This window comes from Oncorhynchus clarkii, chromosome 27, assembly GCF_045791955.1.
Source record: "Oncorhynchus clarkii lewisi isolate Uvic-CL-2024 chromosome 27, UVic_Ocla_1.0, whole genome shotgun sequence".
In the NCBI taxonomy this organism is placed as follows: Eukaryota; Metazoa; Chordata; class Actinopteri; order Salmoniformes; family Salmonidae; genus Oncorhynchus; species Oncorhynchus clarkii.
Window position 1 is genome coordinate 27,543,420 of NC_092173.1, and position 21,019 is coordinate 27,564,438.

Here is a 21,019-nt window from a genome sequence, read left to right on the forward strand (position 1 = left end):
CCGTGAGGTTACCAAGGTCTCCAATGTTTTCCTGAACTTTTCAACTCTTCAGATATGAGCGTCCAAGGACAACACAACATGCTGTTTCAGATCAAGAGCTGACCAAGACCAGGCAAGAGAAAAATCTCTAGGGCATTATTGTATCATATTATTTGTAGCTATGAGGTCAGCAGCTCCACAGAGCTGAAGAGGTCGTTCTGTTCTGTAGTAAGTGAAGCCACTGCCTGTTGGTGCTCCTGACAGTTCTGCCATTACTGGAGAGAGGATGGAGGAATAGAGGGCTGGAACACTAACCCTGGTCTTCTCAGGGTAATGCTGTTGGTCTGATAGGTGGGCCTGGGCTGGGTGGGGAAACACACTAGTGATTTTCTACAGCAGCAGGAATTGTGAAGGGATTTGGGCTGCGGGGAGCTGTGGGACATTCAGTGACAACCCCCACCAGCTGCTGGTCTAGTCCAGGACACTCAGCCAGGGCAACAAGGAGACCGGGGGAGAGACTGGGGCAGACCACTGCCTGAGGAAAGGGTGGGTGATGGTGGGGAGGACACATTCTCTGTGTTGTGGTCTGTGTCCCTCTCTGCGGCTAACGCACTCTCTAGCCCCATCTCACTCACTCACTCACTCACTCACTCACTCACTCACTCACTCACTCACTCAGCTAGCTGTAGCTTATGCTTTCGGTACTAGATTCATTCTCTGATCCTTTGATTGGGTGGGCATTGTCAGTTCATTCTGCAAGAGCACTGATAGGTTGGAGGATATCCTCCAACCTTTCATAATGACTGTGCAAGTCTATGAAAGGGGGTGAGCCTCCTAGGTTTTCTATTGAAGTCAATGTACCCATAGGAGGACAGAAGCTAGCTGTCCTCCAGTTACACCATGGTGCTACCCTACAGACTGCTGTTGAGGGTACTGTAGACCTTCATTGGAAAACGGTGTGTTTTAATACATTATTTAGTGACGTGTATATATTTTGTGTAGTTTTATCTAAAAATAATAACTTTTGGTTCTCCCCTTCTTCCTCTGAGAAGCCTCCACTGTTTCACATGTACGCACATGTACGCACACATAAACTCGATCCACAGAAATACTACTTATGCACATCAACAGTCCTCAGACTAAATGGTAACCAATCCTTCAATTCAAATACAAAATCCCAAATTGTGTAGGTTCCATGATGCTTATTGAATGCACTAACGGAACACTTTGAATGACACTTATTTCACCTGGCAATGCTGTGCAAGGAAGATGAGAGGCGTGAGGAGTAACCCACCCATTACTCATCACATACACGATAGCACATGCCAGAAGGCACACTTGCAAATATCCATGTAAGTCTCCATATAAATGTGTCAAGAGTGTTCTATCCTAGAGAACCAATTCCTTCTAGCATTCACACACTCCTCAATCTCATAGAATAATGCTCTGGTTAATTTCTGTACAAATGGGGCAGCGGCAGCTTCTATGACTTTGGTACTGGGAGGTAATGAGAAGAAGTGACCCCACGAGAGAAAAGTCAATTGAATCATAATACACTACTCTCCTGACTGCTGGCTGTTTAGATGGAGCCGCTGGAGAATAGTGGAGAATACCCTGCTAGCCTTGGTGCTAGTAGGTAGGAAGGGAATTGGATTGCATGCAAGCACCTTTTGTGGAGTAGCCCCAGTTGGGCACAGCAAGATGGCCTTAAACTAGAGGTCCACCGATTCATTGGAATGGCCAATTAATTAGGGCCGATTCAAGTTTTCATAACAATCCATAATCTGCATTTTTGGACACCGATCATGGCCGATTTACATTGCACTCCACGAGGAGACTGCGTGGCAGGCTGACTACTTGTTATGTGAGTGCAGCAAGGAGCCAAGGTAAGTTGCTATCTAGCATTAAACGTATCTTATAAAAAACGTTCAATCTTAACATAATCACTAGTTAACTACACGTGGTTGATGATATTGCTAGTTTATCTAGTGTGTCCTGCGTTGCATAAAATCAATGCGGTGCCTGTTAATTTATCATTGAATCACAGCCTACTTCTCAAGCACATTCGCAAAAAAAGCACTGTCGTTGCACCAATGTGTACCTAACCATAAACATCAACTCCTTTCTTAAAATCAATACACAAGTATATATTTTTAAACCTGCATATTTAGTTAAAAGAAATCCAGGTTAGCAGGCAATATTAAACTAGGGAAATTGTGTCAATACTCTTGCGTTCATTGCACGCAGAGTCAGGGTATATGCAACAGTTTGGTCCGCCTGGCTCGTTGCGAACTAATTTGCCAGAATTTTACGTAATCATGACATAACATTGAAGGTTGTGCAATGTAACAGGAATATTTAGACTTAGGGATGCCACCCGTTAGATAAAATACGGAACTGTTCCGTATTTCACAAAGAATAAACGTTTTGTTTTCGAAATGATAGTTTCCGGATTTGACCATATTAATGACATAAGACTCGTATTTCTGTGTTATGTTATAATTAAGTCTATGATTTGATATTTGATAGAGCAGTCTGACTGAGCGGTGGTAGGCAGCAGCTGGCTTGTAAGCATTTTCGTGCATTTGTCAGCAGCTCTTCGCTGTGCTTCAAGCATTGAGCTGTATATGACTTCAAGCCTATCATCTCCCGAGATTAGTCTGGTGTAACCGATGTGAAATGGCTAGCTAGTTAGCGGGGTGCGCACTAATAACGGTTCAATTGGTGATGTCACTCGCTCTGATACCTTGAAGTAGTTGTTCCCCTTGCTCTGCAAGGGCTGTGGCTTTTGTGGAGCGATGGGTAATGATGCTTCGAGGGTGGCTGTTGTAGATGTGTTCCTGGTTCGAGCCCAGGTAGGGGCGAGGAGAGGAACGGAAGCTATACTGTTACACTGGCAATACTAAAGTGCCTAAAAGAACATCAAATAGTCAAAGGTATATGAAATACAAATGGTATAGAGAGAAATAGTCCGATAATAACTACAACCTAAAACCTCTTACCTTGGAATATTGAAGTGTCATGTTAAAAGGAACCACCAGCTTTCATATGTTCTCATGTTCTGAGCAAGGAACTTAAACATTAGCTTTTTTACATGGCACATATTGCACTTTTACTTTCTTCTCCAACACTTTGTTTTTGCATTATTTAAACCAAATTGAACAGGTTTCATTATTTGAGGCTAAATTGATTTTATTGATGTATTAAGTTAAAAATAAGTGTTCATTCAGTATTGTTGTAATTGTCATTATTACAAATAAATAAAATAAAACATCGGCCGATTTAATCGGTATAGGCATTTTTTTTGGTCCTCCAATAATCGGCATCAGCTTTTTTTGGTCATCCAATAATCGGCATCGGCTTTTTTTTGCTCCTCCAATAATCGGTATCGCCGTTGAAAAATCATAATCGGTCCACCTCTACCTTAGACCTACAAATATTTTGCTTCACCAAAACGAATGGCGTTTTTACCTAAACTGATCAGAAGAAAGCTTCTGTAATGTAGAGCTCTTTGAGTGGATGATATTTCTGGATTCTCATTTTTTGATTGACAGTGGAGGATCCTCTGTTAGATTTTTTTGCAGTAATTCTAGTGTTTACGGTTCCACAGAAGATAATTATCCCCTGATCCTTTTTATCCGTCTATTTTTAGCCTCTGTTGGTCAATGAGGCTTAGGCTATGATGTATTCCATCTTAATTCAGCTGCCTGCCTGCCTAGTGCCCTTCAGCCAAGCAGCACAGCAATTTTCATGGCATTTCCCCAAAAATATCTCCCCGGTAGAGGAAAGTCATTTGCTCTCCCCGCTCCTACTAGGAGAGTACGAGGATGAATGAGTCGGCTCTGTTGGGCTTAAACCTCTCAATACAATATAAAACCTTTATTTCACCTCAGACCCATTAAATACGTTGACCATTTTTTTTCTGGCCCCTCTTGACGTAGATAGATGATGTTGACCATTTAACCTCGCTTGGACACAAATGTCTTGTGGGAAATAATACAAAAAGGTTGCATCCCTCACTCATTTTTTAAATGGAAATTCATCATACAGTATGATTCAACAGACTACTAGATGTATTACGCTCCGTACACTTTGAGTTGGTTCCTTGTTTTGACACTAGTTAGAAAGCAGTTTTTAATGCTATGGTGTCGGCCCTGCCCTGAAGGCGTATGTTCCACCCTAACTAAAGCAAGCCGTGCAGAATGTGATGTCATCATAGGTCAGGCAGGCTGTATCATGCCAGAGTGCTCTGGTTTGATCCGCTCCTAAACAGCAGCGGAGAAGAACAATGACAGGATTAATGTTCAGTCATATACTATACACATTGCACATACTGTACATGACACTGGCTTGGCTGAATATTCATTTAAGGAATAAATGTGGCAGCCAGCCTAAATATGCCCGTAACATGTAAAAAATATTAGCTTTGAGATTTGAATTGCACATTGCACATTGTATGCAATATTTGCCACTCACACAACTGGCTTGGCAACTCGATTAGTTCCCAAGCAGCCAGTTTTAAAATGATCCCAAACGTTTAGTCTCATTGTTGTCCAAACATTACCTACTAATAGACCATCCAATCCCTTCTCTGCCAGGGGTGTCACCTCTGTAATCCATCTTGATCTCAGCAGGTGAACAATGTCCCCTCACATGCCCTCAAGGTGTCCCTCTCCCAGGTGTTTCTGGGTAGTCATTAAAAGCCAGAGGGACAGTGCCAGAGCTGCCAGTCAGACCCCAACCTGCCGTAGGGTTAACCCTATGGTTACCTTGACGTCTGGCTTTCTCACATTGCGGTGAATTATTATAATAATAAATGTTTTATTATTTTACCAGGTAAGTTGACAGAACATATTCTCATTTACAGCAATGGCCTGGGGGATAGTTACAGGGGGGAAATGTAAGCTTTAACCAAATACGAGACTTGGAAGTGTAACCATGTAAAACTAACCCTATGGTAACCATTCTGGGGTCTGTTACTATGATTTCTGAAAGGGAGTGATTTTCTTAGTACGGTCTTTATTGGTCTTAGTATGGTCTTTATTATAATTTAACAAATGTTTTCACAACTTTAATTCCTTATCTAGAAGAGATTGATGGCTAAAAAGAATCGCCACATCCAAATCGCCCACAGGCTTCCTTCCCTCATACTACTATATTCCCAATCCCTGCCCCAAATCAACAACTTTGGTATGTAATAATCCTCATACCATCTCAAACATGTGCTTTAGTGTCCCCATAGTTTAACTGCTGTTTGGCCTGTCCACAACTCCACATAAGCACATTAGGCTCTCCTCTCCAGTGCCCAGGGAGACAGTCAGAGTGGAGGGCAGAAGGTATACAAAGGGCTCAGGCTGGTATCTGTCACCACCCAGCCATTAGACCTGGCCCTGTCTTACATCCTGTGCCACTGCCAGCCGATGCCCTCCTTGGAACAGTCATCTAAGGTGAACGTCCAGACAGCTTTGTTTGTGCTCTCATATCACCTTGATATCTCCTATCACAGCAAGGCTAAATACAGGGTCAACCGGGGCTTATTTTGAATGGTGCTATCTAAGAACATTATTGCAGATAGAAGTGTAATGTATAGAGCTGGAACAGCTTGTTATTTTGCAAAACAGACTGTCATGTCAGTTCTATTGATACATTTCTATCTAAGCGTTCTCAAGTCCTCCGGGCTCTGTGTGTAAGCCTGATTTCATTGTGTGCTAATTTGTGGGCTGGTATGCAAATACAGTGTGAGGAGCAGCCAGTCGTGCTGTCGTTGTAGAGTCCAATTCTCAGTAGGATGAGGGGTTATCACATCAATTAAAGTTTAATTCATTATAAGGAAAATTTTGGGCAGTTCTGTTCTTTATTTATGTGGTGGTCTTAACTGTTACAATTCTGTCTGAGCGAGGAGCGATATTTTTACTTTTAAATAGATGGGCCAAAAAGGTCTTGACTGTCTGGAGAAGTTTGAAAAGCTAACTTTTTGTGCTTTGTCATCCAAGTCGTGTGCATGTCTGCGTGCAAACATTCTATCTCTTTATTAGAGCTCTTATTACATCTTGCGGTGGCTTTGGAAGGCTAAACACAGCTGACCACTAATCGGCTCATGGCCTCATTGGCTATTAAGTTAATGTGAGTAATTACTTGATGAGGACAGTGGTTTGGGAGCTACGAGTCCCTCTGCTTTTTTACTGAGACAATATGGCCCTATGACAGTTTCTGCATGAATGGTTACTGCATACTGCCTCTACCGCAACTGATACCAGACATGTGGTTCTCTCTTTTCAATCAGTTGTAAAGCGGTATGAATGTTGTCTCGTCTTTGGTAATGCAGGCTTTGTGAATGCCTACACAAAGTGGGAGTGTGAAATTATTTATGAACAGAATTGACATTACATTCACTATAAACCATGAGCGTTATTGTGTTGACTTGTTCTCCAGACCGTTCCTCGTTTGTGGTTTACCACCTTATTCTGATGCAGCTAGCAAATTGTGTTTTCAAATGTTTGTCATGACTCCAGGTTTAAGCCATCATTCTGTGTGCCAGCCTTGGCTACATCGTCATCAGTCTCTCTACATCCCGATTATAGTCTATAGGCTCTCACTTTTGCTGGATTAGGGCAGATTGCCCAATGACTACTCTGCCAGACTTTTAGGAGACTGTTGTTGCTTCCATTTCTGTTGTCAGTGTTTATTGTGATGTTGACGTATGGGGGTAATGTTAAGTGGTATGCCATTCTGGTGTGGGCAAAGGACTTTCTAATCAGCCATTTGCTCACTTGCAATCAAAGAAAGTAATACTATGAATGCACCAATAGTATTCCAATGTTTCAACACAACACTGGCCAAAGTGCTTTATGTTAATCTGATGGTATCTGACTAATGATACTGTGGTAAAGGTAATAATGGTTCCTGTGTGTTTGTTTCCCAGTGGGAGTTCCTGTGGTCTCTCATCCTCTTCTTCACCTTCTCTCTGCTCCTGGTCTGGTTCTACTTCTGGTGGGAGGCACACAATGACTACAATGAGTTCAACTGGTGAGTACTGCTGTACAGTGTGTATGTGTGTGTGTGCGCACTCTAGTTATGCAACTCATAGATTCTTGTCTCTCAGTATATCACCATCAGTCAGTGTTTCATTCAAATAAATGAGTTCCCCACTAAATGCTCCTCTGACGTTCCCTTTGATTCTCTGGCATTTACCTACAGTAGATTGTTTTACTTTAAAATGCTGCAATTTCTCTTCATATGTTTTTGCTTTTAACCGAAAATGCTAACTCTGTAGTTGTTTTTCACTCATTATCACATTATTCACTCATCGTGGTTGGTCTAATCTGGGTGGGGATTGGATTGGCTTTAGGGTGTCTATCACTGCAGATTATAGTGAGCATGATTACATAAAGCAGGAATACCCTTTGACCCCAAATCACCTCTCGGATTATTCCAGTCATGTCTCCCCCACAGTTACCATAAAACCAATTGTGCTTGGAAAAAATACAGGTATTAGTTCTGTCATGAGACATTGCACATTCAATTGAAGGATATACTACCACTGAAATGATGAATTAGGTTTATTTAGTTGAGCTCTTGACCAAGTTCTCAAGGCCTTCTACATTTTATGTGCACGATATGCCCCAGTGGTCCCTAAAACACATTTGGTGCAATATGTGCGAGCCATAAGAGAGAAGCTTTGTGTTTCTTCTTGTAAGGTGCAATTTGCTTTGTCCCCCCAAAGTCATTCCCCTCGCTCTCTCATTCCACCACCTCCTTTCTCTTCCTGTCATTAGCGCTCAATGTCACCTGCTTCCCCCATCGTCCTTCGCTCCTTGTTTATCTCTTCCTGCCCCTCATCCCACTTTCTCCCTCTCCTTCCATACTCTTTATCTCTGCTCCTCTCTCCTTTTAATTTTATCACTCTCTCTACACACTCTCCAAAGGCGTCGGGCATGTTTCAGTCTAGCCTAACCGAACAAGTGTTTGCGTACTCCCTTAAAAGACCTTTACTTGAAAAACAAGAAAAAAGCTGCAATTGTACTGTTTGTCCATTTTGAGACACCATAGTCAGTACACACTTCCTCAAAATAGTCAGAACTAATCTAAAATTAATTTAGTTGTTTTTGCCAAGGAGATCTTAGTTGCACAATTTTACATCTAACTAAATTTTTTGCAGTATTTTCCAATAAAAAAATTAAGAATCCCTACTGTTGACCAATCACAGACGAAAGGGCATAAACATCGGCTCTGAACTTAGGCTTGCCTCGAAAAAATGTTGTGTGACCAAATAGCTGAAAAACCCCTAACCAAAGTCCAAAACGAACAAAAACGTCACAATGTTGTCATAATACAGTGGTGCAAAAAAGTATTTAGTCTGCCACCAATTGTGCAAGTTCTCCCACTTAAAAAGATGAGAGGCCTGTAATTTTCATCATAGGTACACTTCAACTATGACAGACAAAATGAGGGAAAAAAATCCAGAAAATCACATTGTAGGATTTTTTATGAACTTATTTGCAAATGATGGTGGAAAATAAGTATTTGGTCAATAACAAAAGTTTATCTCAATACTTTGTTATATACCCTTTGTTGGCAATGACAGAGATCAAACGTTTTCTGTAAGTCTTCACAAGGTTTTCACACACTGTTGCTGGTATTTTGGCCCATTCCTCCATGCAGATCTCCTCTAGAGCAGTGATGTTTTGGGGCTGTTGCTGGGCAACACGGACTTTCAACTCCCTCCAAATATTTTTTTATGGGGTTGAGATCTGGAGACTGGCTAGGCCACTCCAGGACCTTGAAATGCTTCTTACAAAGCCACTCCTTCGTTGCCCGGGCGGTGTGTTTGGGATCATTGTCATGCTGAAAGACCCAGCCACGTTTCATCTTCAATGCCCTTGCTGATGGAAGGAGGCTTTCACTCAAAATCTCACGATACATGGCCCCATTCATTCTTTCCTTTACACGGATCAGTCGTCCTGGTCCCTTTAGAGAAAAACAGCCCCAAAGCATGACGTTTCCAGCCCCATGCTTCACAGTAGGTATGGTGTTCTTTGGATGCAACTCAGCATTCTTTGTCCTCTAAACACGCTGAGTTGAGTTTACCAAAAAGTTATATTTTGGCTTTATCTGACCATATGACATTCTCCCAATCTTCTTCTGGATCATCCAAATGCTCTCTAGCAAACTTTAGACGGGCCTGGACATGTACTGGCTTAAGCAGGGGGACATGTCTGGCACTGCAGGATTTGAGTCCCTGGCGGCGTAGTGTGTTACTGATGGTAGGCTTTGTTACTTTGGTCCCAGCTCTCTGCAGGTCATTCACTAGGTCCCCCCGTGTGGTTCTGGGATTTTTGCTCACCGTTCTTGTGATCATTTTGACCCCCACGGGGTGAGATCTTGCGTGGAGCCCCAGATCGAGTGAGATTATCAGTGGTCTTGTATGTCTTCCATTTCCTAATAATTGCTCCCACAGTTGATTTCTTCAAACCAAGCTGCTTACCTATTGCAGATTCAGTCTTCCCAGCCTGGTGCAGGTCTACAATTTTGTTTCTGGTGTCCTTTGACAGCTCTTTGGTCTTGGCCATAGTGGAGTTTGGAGTGTGACTGTTTGAGGTTGTGGACAGGTGTCTTTTATACTGATAACAAGTTCAAACAGGTGCCATTAATACAGGTAACGAGTGGAGGACAGAGGAGCCTCTTAAAGAAGAAGTTACAGGTCTGTGAGAGCCAGAAAACTTGCTTGTTTGTAGGTGACCAAAGACTTATTTTCCACCATAATTTGCAAATAAATTAATAAAAAATCCTACAATGTGATTTTCTGGATTTTTTTTCCCCCCAGTTTGTCTGTCATAGTTGAAGTGTACCTATGATGAAAATTACAGGCCTCTCTCATCTTTTTAAGTGGGAGAACTTGCACAATTGGTGGCTGACAAAATACTTTTTTGCCCCACTGTATATACACAAACTCTTCTGAACTGTTTTGGCTGGGAAGCCAATTCCCAATGTCTACCACTCCTATGGCCCAGCATCATCAGTAAGATATCCTGTCTTTTTGTAGTGTGTGACCTGGCTTTAGTGTAGCGCTGCTGTAGTTGTAGGGGCTGTCAGGCTCTGACAACAGAGCACAGATAAGGATTGGGATGTAATTAGCCGTTTTGATGCCCCGTGCTTCCCCCCCGCTGGCTCGGCAGCTGTGTCATCCCAGGCCCTCCGAGACCCCCCTGTCACACCCCTCAGCCTGACAGCCAGCCCAGCCGTGTGTGTGTATGTCCCCGTGTGTGTGCGTGTGTGCGCGTCCCCGTATCCCACCTGAGTTTGTGTCCCGTGTGTGTGTCTCCGTGTGTGTCCCCATTTGTGTGTCCGTCTCCCCCCGCTGTGTGTGTGCATGTCTCCCCCACGCTGTGTGTGTGCATGTCTCCCCCCCGCTGTGTGTGTGTGTGTGTCTCCCTCCACCCCGTGTGTGTCTCCCTCCCCCCCGTGTGTGTCTCCCTCCCCCCCGTGTGTGTCTCCCTCCCCCCGTGTGTGTCTCCCTCCCCCCGTGTGTGTCTCCCTCCCCCCCGTGTGTGTCTCCCTCCCCCCGTGTGTGTGTGTCTCCCTCCCCCCGTGTGTGTGTGTCTCCCTCCCCCCCGTGTGTGTGTGTCTCCCTCCCCCCGTGTGTGTGTGTCTCCCTCCCCCCCGTGTGTGTGTCTCCCTCCCCCCCGTGTGTTTGTCTCCCTCACCCCCGTGTGTGTGTCTCCCTCCCCCCCCGTGTGTGTGTGTCTCCCTCCCCCCCCGTGTGTGTGTGTCTCCCTCCCCCCCCGTGTGTGTGTGTCTCCCTCCCCCCCGTGTGTGTGTGTCTCCCTCCCCCCCGTGTGTGTGTGTCTCCCTCCCCCCCGTGTGTGTGTGTCTCCCTCCCCCCCGTGTGTGTGTGTCTCCCTCCCCCCCGTGTGTGTGTGTCTCCTGTGTGTGTCTCCCTCCCCCCCGTGTGTGTGTCTCCCTCCCCCCCGTGTGTGTCTCCCTCCCCCCCGTGTGTGTGTCTCCCTCCCCCCCGTGTGTGTGTCTCCCTCCCCCCCGTGTGTGTGTGTCTCCCTCCCCCCCGTGTGTGTGTCTCCCTCCCCCCGTGTGTGTGTCTCCCTCCCCCCGTGTGTGTGTCTCCCTCCCCCCCGTGTGTGTGTCTCCCTCCCCCCCGTGTGTGTGTCTCCCTCCCCCCGTGTGTGTGTCTCCCTCCCCCCGTGTGTGTGTCTCCCTCCCCCGTGTGTGTGTCTCCCTCCCCCCCGTGTGTGTGTCTCCCTCCCCCCCGTGTGTGTGTCTCCCTCCCCCCCGTGTGTGTGTGTGTGTGTGTGTGTGCCTCTCCCCCCCCGTGTGTGTGTGTGTGTCTCCCTCCCCCCGTGTGTGTGTGTGTGTCTCCCTCCCCCCGTGTGTGTGTGTGTGTCTCCCTCCCCCCGTGTGTGTCTCCCACCCCCCCGTGTGTGTCTCCCTCCCCCCATGTGTGTGTGTCTCCCTCCCCCCCGTGTGTGTGTGTCTCCCTCCCCCCGTGTGTCTTCCCCCCGTGTGTGTGTCTCCTCCCCCCCCCGTGTGTGTCTTCCCCCCCGGTGTGTGTCTTCCCCACCGTGTGTGTGTCTTTACCCCCCCCCCCCCCCCCCCCGTGTGTGTGTCTCTCCCCCCCGTGTGTGTGTGTCTCTCCCCCCCGTGTGTGTCTCTTCCTTCCCCCCCGTGTGTGTGTCTCCTCCTTCCCCCCCGTGTGTGTGTCTCCTCCTTCCCCCCCGTGTGTGTGTCTCCTCCTTCCCCCCCGTGTGTGTGTCTCCTCCTTCTCCCCCGTGTGTGTGTCTCCTCCTTCTCCCCCGTGTGTGTGTCTCCTCCTTCTCCCCCGTGTGTGTGTCTCCTCCTTCTCCCCCGTGTGTGTGTCTCCTCCTTCCCCCTGTGTGTGTCTCCTCCTTCCCCCCCGTGTGTGTCTCCTCCTTCCCCCCGTGTGTGTCTCCTGTGTGTGTCTCCCTCCCCCCATGTGTGTGTGTCTCTCCTCCCCCCCGTGTGTGTGTGTGTCTCCCTCCCCCCGTGTGTCTCCCTCCCCCCGTGTGTCTTCCCCCCGTGTGTGTGTCTCCTTCCCCCCCGTGTGTGTCTTCCCCCCTGGTGTGTGTCTTCCCCACCGTGTGTGTCTCTACCCCCCCCCCCCCCCCCCCCCCGTGTGTGTGTGTCTCTCCCCCCCGTGTGTGTGTGTCTCTCCCCCCCGTGTGTGTGTGTCTCTCCCCCCCGTGTGTGTCTCTTCCTTCCCCCCCGTGTGTGTGTCTCCTCCTTCTCCCCCGTGTGTGTGTCTCCTCCTTCCCCCCCGTGTGTGTCTCCTCCTTCCCCCCGTGTGTGTCTCCTCCTTCCCCCCGTGTGTGTCTCCTCCTTCCCCCCCGTGTGTGTGTCTCCTCCTTCCCCCCGTGTGTGTCTCCTCCTTCCTCCCCGTCTGTGTGTCTCCCCGTCCCTGTGTGTGTTTGTACTGCATGATGTCTTTGTTCCTCCCCTTCCTTTCCTGTGTGTGGAGACACAGCCTTAAGGAGACCTCCTTTTAGAACAAGGCCTTTAACTCGCAACATGTTAACATAGTTATTACATCATCTCTTTGTGCTCCAATACTCATTACAGAGAAGAAGCGACTGCCGCCATTTGCTCTGAGCAGCTCCCTCTTTTGTGTTTATTTGTCTCTGTTTGCTTTGTTTTATGGGGATAATAAAGGCTTACGATCCTGGACAAGAACACTAGAACACATTATGCCTGCCCTGGGAGTTCAGGCCTTCCGGTTTAAGCATCAGTGTCGGCTGTTAGCTCATTTATAGTCAGCCAGTTAATTTTACAAAGAGACCTTTGGGGCTAGGAGCTCGAGGTTGCCCGTTAGGCACAGATCTAGGATTGGCTTCCCTTCCCCCGAATCTAAACCTTAGCCACTAGAGGAAACTCAAAACTGATCTTAGATCAGTGTCAACAACTTCCCCTGCTAGACCACTTGGCTTGTTTCTACAATCTATCCTCTATCTCTCATCTCAGAGACCAGAGGAGCACAAGCTGCAGCCTGTCCTGATATCGATGAGACGCTACTATTGTGCAACTGACTTCCATCCATTTTGCTCCGTTTGACAGGTTTTTATATAACCGTTCTGGAGAGTGGATCGACGGGACTGTTCCAATCCTAGCCACTACCGCTGCCGGCTTCACTTATATTGCATTTTTAATGGTGAGTTGTCATCTCATCAAACATTCACTGTGAGATGATATTGATATGGTGTCTAGGCAATGGGAACAGCCAGGTAATGTTAGTGGTATAACCTGGCAGGGCAGAAACATGTTGCCAGGCATGTCTGTGCCAAGTCTACACGTGACAGTTAGGATCACCCAGGCAGCTGTTGACCTTTTTTGAAAACGGTGGCTGTGGATTTCCACGTGATGTGATTTATTTATCTGTTTCTATTCCTTTAGATTTTAGCACTTTGCCACATAGCAGTGGGACAACAGCTGAACTTGCACTGGCTGCACAAGGTAATGCTCAAATGTGCGATTTGTGGTGTGTTTGTTTATGTACAGTGCCTTGGGGAAGTACCCTTGACTTTTTCCCAATTCTTTTAAATAATAATCCTCAGCAATCTACACACAATACCCCATAATGACAAAACTAAAACTGATAAAAAATAATAATTTAAAAATACTAATAAACTTGATTAGTTAACGCAACGTGCCATTGGAACACAGGAGTGATGGTTGCTGATTGTGCCTCTGTATCACTATGTAGATATTCAATTAAAAATCAGCCGTTTCCAGCTACAATAGTCATTTACAACAGTAAGAATGTCTACACTGTATTTCTGATCAATTTGATTATTTTAATGTACACAATGTGTTTTTCTTTCTAAAACGAGAACATTTCCAAGTGACTCAACTTTTGGTGTATGTAAATGTGATTTTCAGTTTTTTTTATATTGTATTAACAAACATTTTTAAACCTGTTTTTGCTTTGTCATTATTGGGTATTTTGTGTAGATTGATGAGGGGAAAAAAAACATTAAGGCTGTAACCTAGAAATGTGGAAAAAGTAAAGGGGTCTGAATACTTTCCGAAGGCACTATACTGCGTATACTGTGTGTGTCTTCAAGTGGCCAACTGAACTCTGCCTGAACCCCACATTTGAGTTCATGTTTTCCTGCGGGTTGTGAAAGCAGTGACATCATGCCCCAGGGTGCTGTTATCTGGCCAAACACACTACAGAGGGTTGGAATGGTTAGCCTGGGGGAGCTGTGTGTGTCTGTCTGTGTGTGCGTGCGATGGTCTGTAACACTCTGTTTGCCCCCATAGATAGGTGTCAGTACTGCCCTGCTGACCACTGCCATCGGATTCATATCTGTCAATCAAACATGGGGGGAGGAGTGGGCAGTCATCCCTATATCACTCCAGGTCAGTTCAACAACAAACCCGTCCCCATTTAGGGCTGTGCATCAAACTGTATTATACAGGACACTTTCCTGATATGTGGTAATATACTTGATAAATCACATGTTAATGACTATATTGAACTACATACAAAGGCAACATTATTTCAATATAGAAATGCATCTAACAGATGTGTTAAGACTGATTCAAGGGGTTAATTTACTTATTTTTGTTGAATTCTTCATGCATACCATTACCACTGAATTATTTAGTTTATGTCGTACCATTTAACAACTGTGAATGACTGTCGCAATGCCACACCTTTAACACTGAATGATGTCAGGCCACAGGTCCCTTCCTACACCTAGGAGCCCTGGTGGCTGTCACCGCTCTAGCCTGGCTGGTGGCTGGGCAGGTCGCCCGCTCCGAGAAAACAAGTAAGACCTGACCCGGATTCTGTTACTGACTATTTTAGTGTTGCATGCTATACTGAAAATTCTATACTGAATTGTTTTTATACTAGAACATGAACATTTTCCCGGTACTAGCATTTGTTACTTTTGGTTCTTCTCTAAAATGTGTCTCGCACCATCTAAGGATTGAGAGGATCGAGTCTGTCTAGTAATTTGTTTGAATCTTCTCAAAGGGGCAGTAATAAGCTAGCCAGCTGACACCGCGCAAGCCACTATTTAAGAAGCAAGCGAGAGGAGAGAGAAAATGCCGACAGCATGGCTTCTGCAAAAGAAAACAGCATACCTCCACGCCTGCAGCTCGTTGACAAAACTGGCTGCAGGGGTGAACTATGGGAATACTTAGCTTGCAGAGCAGATGTGGGCAAACAACTAATAAAAAGGTGTTACAAATCAGTAGAGTGCAAGGGAGGTTTAGTTCCAGAACAACGTAAAAAAATAAGCAATTTTACACATGACATTTGCATTGTAACTTTGTCGTTATTCTACTAAAGTTTTATTATTTTTCAGTGACAATGAAAAGCGAGTCAGGTAAAGAGATCTTTTTTGTCTTAAAGGGGCAGTGTTGTATTTTGAGACAGGCTTGATAAGGTAAGTAGCCAATAGTCAGAGGGAAGCATAATTTGTATGATTGTCTATAATAATAGTGTGGGAATAATAATGCATTTTATTTTGTAAAATGGTTTCTTGCCTCAAACAAAAAACATTTTCAGTCACCTCCTTGTCTGAAGGACAAGTGGATAAACAGGTTAATGTCGAGCCCTGCATGTTTTTTTCAAAAGTCTCATGGAATGTAGGCCTAATTGAACACCACACACTGGCTGCTACAGTAGGCTGAATGATAGAACAGCTATTTCCATGTAAAAATTGGCAAGGGTCCTCAGATCCTCAAAACGTTATACAGCTGCACCATCGAGAGCATCCTGACTGGTTGCATCACCACCTGGTATGGCAACTGCTCGGCCTCAGACCGCAAGGTGCTACAGAGGGTAGTGCGTACGGCCCAGTACATCACTGGGGCCAAGCTTCCTGTTTTTTTACGTAGCTGCTACCTGATGTTTATCATCTATGCATAGTCACTTTACCCCTACCTATCTTGACTAACCTGTACACCCGCACATTAATTCAATACCTGTACCCCCTGTATATAGCCTTGTTATTTTATTGTTGCTAGTTTATTTTTTAATTTTCTTTATTTAGTAAATATTTTTTCTTAACTCTTATTTTTCTTAAATGCATTGTTGGTTAAGAGCTTGTAAGTCAGCATTTCACCGTAAGGTCTACTACACCTGTTGTATTCAGCATTTCACCGTAAGGTCTACTACACCTGTTGTATTCGGCTCATGACAAAAAAAAAAAGAAAGCCTCCTACTGGCCCTCCAACACCACTTCCAACAGCATCTGGTCTCCCATCCAGGGACTGACCAGGACCAACCCTGCATAGCTTCAGAAGCTGTTTGCTCTGGGTGTCCGATTATAGTTAGGCATCAGGAACATTTAAGTTATCCTTGTGTTATTTAATATGGTGTTTTATTTTAGCAAGAAATTGAATATATTGTATTTGTTATTTTAGTTCTACCAGTTATCAACATATTCAATGTTAAAAATAAATAAAGCCCAGTGGTTATTCTGACTTTAGCTAATACGCATAATAATGTTTTTGTTGCCATGGTATCGTTTTGGTATTGAGTATTATGATACTAATAAACCTGGTTACAACACTAGACCATGTTACTGACTCCCACCTCACTGATCAAAGCTCAGCTACTACTGTCAGACGACTTAACAGCCTCATAGAGCTGTGGGCGTTAAATGATTAACCCCATGTACATAATAGGGCAAGCCCCTGTCAGAGTGGCAGGGATACTAGGCATTCTTCTGGCCTCACGTGACACCACCAGTCCACAGGTCATTGTTAGGCCCCTGAGGTCTGTTGACACTGCCAGTTAGACATCAAGTACTGGGGTATTTCTGCCTTCCTTTAAATCTGTCAGAGTAGTACAAGGGAGGCAGAGTAGTGTTTGAGGTGCTTTGAGATCCCCTAGATTAAATACTGAATCGTCATTGCTGTTGTTTCTGGAGGCAAATAACTTTCATGAATATTCAGTTGTAGTTTATAGACACTTCATTTCCATTTTTTATACTTTGTATTTGGGTAGGACAGTGGATTTCTGTGAAAGGACAATGCCTCAGCAGTCTGTTTACTCTCACAGTAACTCACATTATTAATGTGTGCTGTAATATGGCTACAATAAAAAAATATATATATAATTTATTCATCCTTCATTTTTACAGGCTAATCTTATTGAAATACAGTATATGTCTCTTTAACATAGAATATCTGTTTAAGTGTAACAGACAGCCTGTGGTCCCCTGTGGCTTACAGGGGTCAATGGTGCCTGGATGTGAGGTTAGGTGTGTAGCTAGCTGGCGGACCTCTGTCTGAATGCCAGAGATGTTCTGAGGGCAGAGGGTGAAGGCTTTCAGCTTTGTAACAAGAGTTCTTCTGACGCAGTCAATCTGGCCTAAGCACTGACCTTGAAATGAATCCGACCTCCTGTGTGAGGGATGTACTCTAGCTACATTAATCATCACTTACCTGCAGTACAGCACACAGAGATGGATAATGAGAAAGTGTGGCTAGAGGCTGGCTGGCTTTGACACCATATTTACAGTACCAGTCAAAGTTTGCACACACCTACTCATTCAAGGGTTTTTCTTTATTTTTACTATTTTCTACTTTGTAGAATAATAGTGAAGACATCAAGACTATGAAATAACACACATGGAATAATGTAGTAACCAAAAAAGTGTTAAACAAACTGGACAGTTATCTCTTCATTCAAAGACTCAATCATGGACACTCTTAATGACAGTTGTGGCTGCTTTGCGTGATGTATTGTTGTCTCTGCCTTGTCTGTGCCCAATAATGTTTGTACCCTGTTTTGTGCTCCTACCATGTTGTTACTGCCATGTTGTCATGTTGTGTTACTATCATGCTGTCTGTCATATGTTGCTGCCATGCTATGTTGTCTTAGGTCTTTCTTTATGTAGTGTTGTCTCTCTTGTTGTGATGTCATATATTTTTATTTTTAATCCCCATCCCCACAGGAGGCCTTTTTGTTCTTAACTGACTTGCCTAGTTAAATAAATACGAATATACACTGCTCAAAAAAGTAAAGGAACACTAAAATAACACATCCTAAATCTGAATGAATGAAATATTCTTCTTAAATACTTTTTTCTTTACATAGTTGAATGTGCTGACAACAAAATCACACAAAAATGATCAATGGAAATCAAATTTATCAACCCATGGAGGTCTGGATTTGGAGTCACACTCAAAATTAAAGTGGAAAACCACACTACAGGCTGATTCAACTTTGATGTAATGTCCTTAAAATAAGTCAAAATGAGTCTCAGTAGTGTGTGTGGCCTCCACGTGCCTGTATGACCTCCCTACAACACCTGGGCATGCTCCTGATGAGGTGGCGGATGGTCTCCTGAGGGATCTCCTCCCAGACCTGGACTAAAGCATCCGTCAACTCCTGGACAGTCTGTGGTGTTGGTGGATGGAGCGAGACATGATGTCCCAGATGTGCTCAATTGGATTCAGGTCTGGGGAACGGGCAGGCCAGTCCATAGCATCAATGCCTTCCTCTTGCAGGAACTGCTGACGCACTCCAGCTACATGAGGTCTAGCATTGTCTTGCATTAGGAGGAATCCAGGGCCAACCGCACCAGCATATGGTCTCACAAGGGGTCTGAGGATCTCATCTCGGTACCTAATGGCAGTCAGGCTACCTCTGCGCCCCCCCAAAGAAATGCCACCCCACACCATGACTGACCGACCGCCAAACCGATCATGTTGGAGGATGTTGCAGGCAGCAGAACGTTCTCCACGGCGTCTCCAGACTCTGTCACGTCTGTCATGTGCTCAGTGTGAACCTGCTTTCATCTGTGAAGGGCCAGTGGCAAATTTGCCAATCTTGGCGTTCTCTGGCAAATGCCAAACGTCCTGCACGGTGTTGGGCTGTAAGCACAACCCCCACCTGTGGACGTCGGGCCTTCATACCACCCTCATGGAGTCTGTTTCTGACCGTTTCAGCAGACGCATGCACATTTGTGGCCTGCTGGAGGTCATTTTGCAGGGGTCTGGCAGTGCTCCTCCTGCTCCTCCTTGTACAAAGGCGGAGGTAGCGGTCCTGCTGCTGGGTTGTTGCCCTCCTACGGCCTCCTCCACATCTCCTTATGTACTAGCCTGTCTCCTGGTAGTGCCTCCATGCTCTGGACACTACGCTGACAGACACAGCAAACCTTCTTGCCACAGCTCGCATTGATGTTCCATCCTGGATGAGCTGCACTACCTGAGCCACTTGTGTGGGTTGTAGACTCCGTCTCATGCTACCACTAGAGTGAAATCACCGCCAGCATTCAAAAGTGACCAAAACATCAGCCAGGAAGCATAGGAACTGAGAAGTGGTCTGGTCACCACCTGCAGAACCACTCCTTTATTGGGGGTGTCTTGCTAAATGCCTATAATTTCCACCTGTTGTCTATTCCATTTGCACAACAGCATGTGAAATTTATTGTCAATCAGTGTTGCTTCCTAAGTGGACAATTTGATTTCACAGAAGTGTGATTGACTTGGAGTTACATTGTGTTGTTTAAGTGTTCCCTTTATTTGGGCAAGAACAGCGCAAATAAGCAAAGAGAAGCGACAGTCCATTACTTTAAGACATGAAGGTCAGTCAATTCGGAAAATGTCAAGAACTTTCAAAGTTTCTTCAAGTGCAGTCGCAGAAACCATCAAGCGCTATGATGAAACTGGCTCTCATGAGGACTGCCACAGGAAAGGAGGACCCAGAGTTACCGCTGCTGCAGAGGATGAGTTCATTAGAATTAACAGCCTCGGCAATTGCAGCCCAAATAAATGCTTCACATGGTTCAAGTAACAGACACATCTCAGCATCAACTGTTCAGAGGAGACTGTGTGAATCAGGCCTTCATGGTTGAATTACTGCAAAGAAACCTACTAAAAGACACCAATAAGAAGAAGAGACTTGCTTGGGCCAAGAAACACGAGCAATGGACATTAGACCGGTGGAAATCTGTCCAAATTTGAGATTTTTGGTTCCATCCTCCGTGTCTGTGAGACGTAGAGTAGGTGAACGGATGATCTCCGCATGTGTGGTTCCCATCGTGAAGCATAGAGGAGGTGTGGGGGTGCTTTGCTGGTAACACTGTCAGGGATTTATTTAGAATTCAAGGCACACTTAACCAGTATGGCTACCACAGTATTTTGCAGTGATATGCTATCATATCTGATTTGCACTTAGTGGGAATATCATTTGTTTTTCAACAGGACAATGACCCAACACACCTCCAGGCTGTGTAAGGGCTATTTGACCAAGAAGGAGAGTGATTGAGTGCTGCATCAGATGACCTGGCCTCCACGCTCACCCGACCTCAACCCAATTGAGATGGTTTGGGATGAGTTGGACCGCAGAGTGAAGGAAAAGCAGTCAACAAGTGCTCAGCATATGTGGGAACTCCTTCAAGAGCATTTCAGGTGAAGCTGGTTGAGAGAATGCCAATAGTGTTCAAAGCTGTCATCAAGGCGGTGGCTACTTTGAAGAATCTCAATTATAAAATGTGTTGATTTGGTTGATCAATTTTGGTTACTACATGACTCCATATGCGTAATTTCACACTTTTGATGTCTTCACTATTATTCTAAACTCAGCAAAAAAAGAAACGTCCCTTTTCAGGACCCTGTCTTTCAAAGATAATTCATAAAAATTCAAAACTTCAAAGATCTTCATTGTAAAGGGTTTAAACACTGTTTTCCATGCTTGTTCAATGAACCATAAACAATTAATGAACCTGCACCTGTGGTACATCCGAACATCACACCTGCGGGACAGATACAGGATGGCAACAACAACTCCCCGAGTTACACCAGGAAAGCACAATTCCTCCATCAGTGCTCAGACTGTCCGTAATAGGCTGAGAGAGGCTGGACTGAGGGCTTGTAAGCCTGTTGTAAGGCAGGACATGACCGGCAACAATGTCGCCTATGGGCACAAACCGCTGTCGCTGGACCAGACAGGACTGGCAAAAAGTGCTCTTCACTGACGAGTCGTGGTTTTGTCTCACCAGAGGTGATGATCGGATTCACGTTTATCATCGAAGGAATGAGCGTTACA

General features: G+C 45.1%; 1 protein-coding gene across 4 annotated transcripts in view; it reads left to right on the forward strand.

Annotated features, from left to right (window-relative positions):
- Positions 1–21,019, forward strand: part of LOC139385600 (glycerophosphodiester phosphodiesterase domain-containing protein 5-like) — an 87,411-nt gene that overhangs the window by 36,802 nt on the left and 29,590 nt on the right. For all 4 annotated transcript variants that reach the window (XR_011628971.1, XM_071130805.1, XM_071130804.1 and 1 more), the window contains exons 3-7: positions 6,902–7,005; positions 13,060–13,153; positions 13,396–13,455; positions 14,266–14,364; positions 14,684–14,777. Coding sequence is in view for 3 of the 4 variants with exons in the window: in XM_071130805.1 (XP_070986906.1) it covers positions 6,902–7,005; positions 13,060–13,153; positions 13,396–13,455; positions 14,266–14,364; positions 14,684–14,777 (451 nt within the window). In the remaining variant the exon portion in view is untranslated. The remainder of the gene's footprint in view (positions 1–6,901; positions 7,006–13,059; positions 13,154–13,395; positions 13,456–14,265; positions 14,365–14,683; positions 14,778–21,019) is intronic.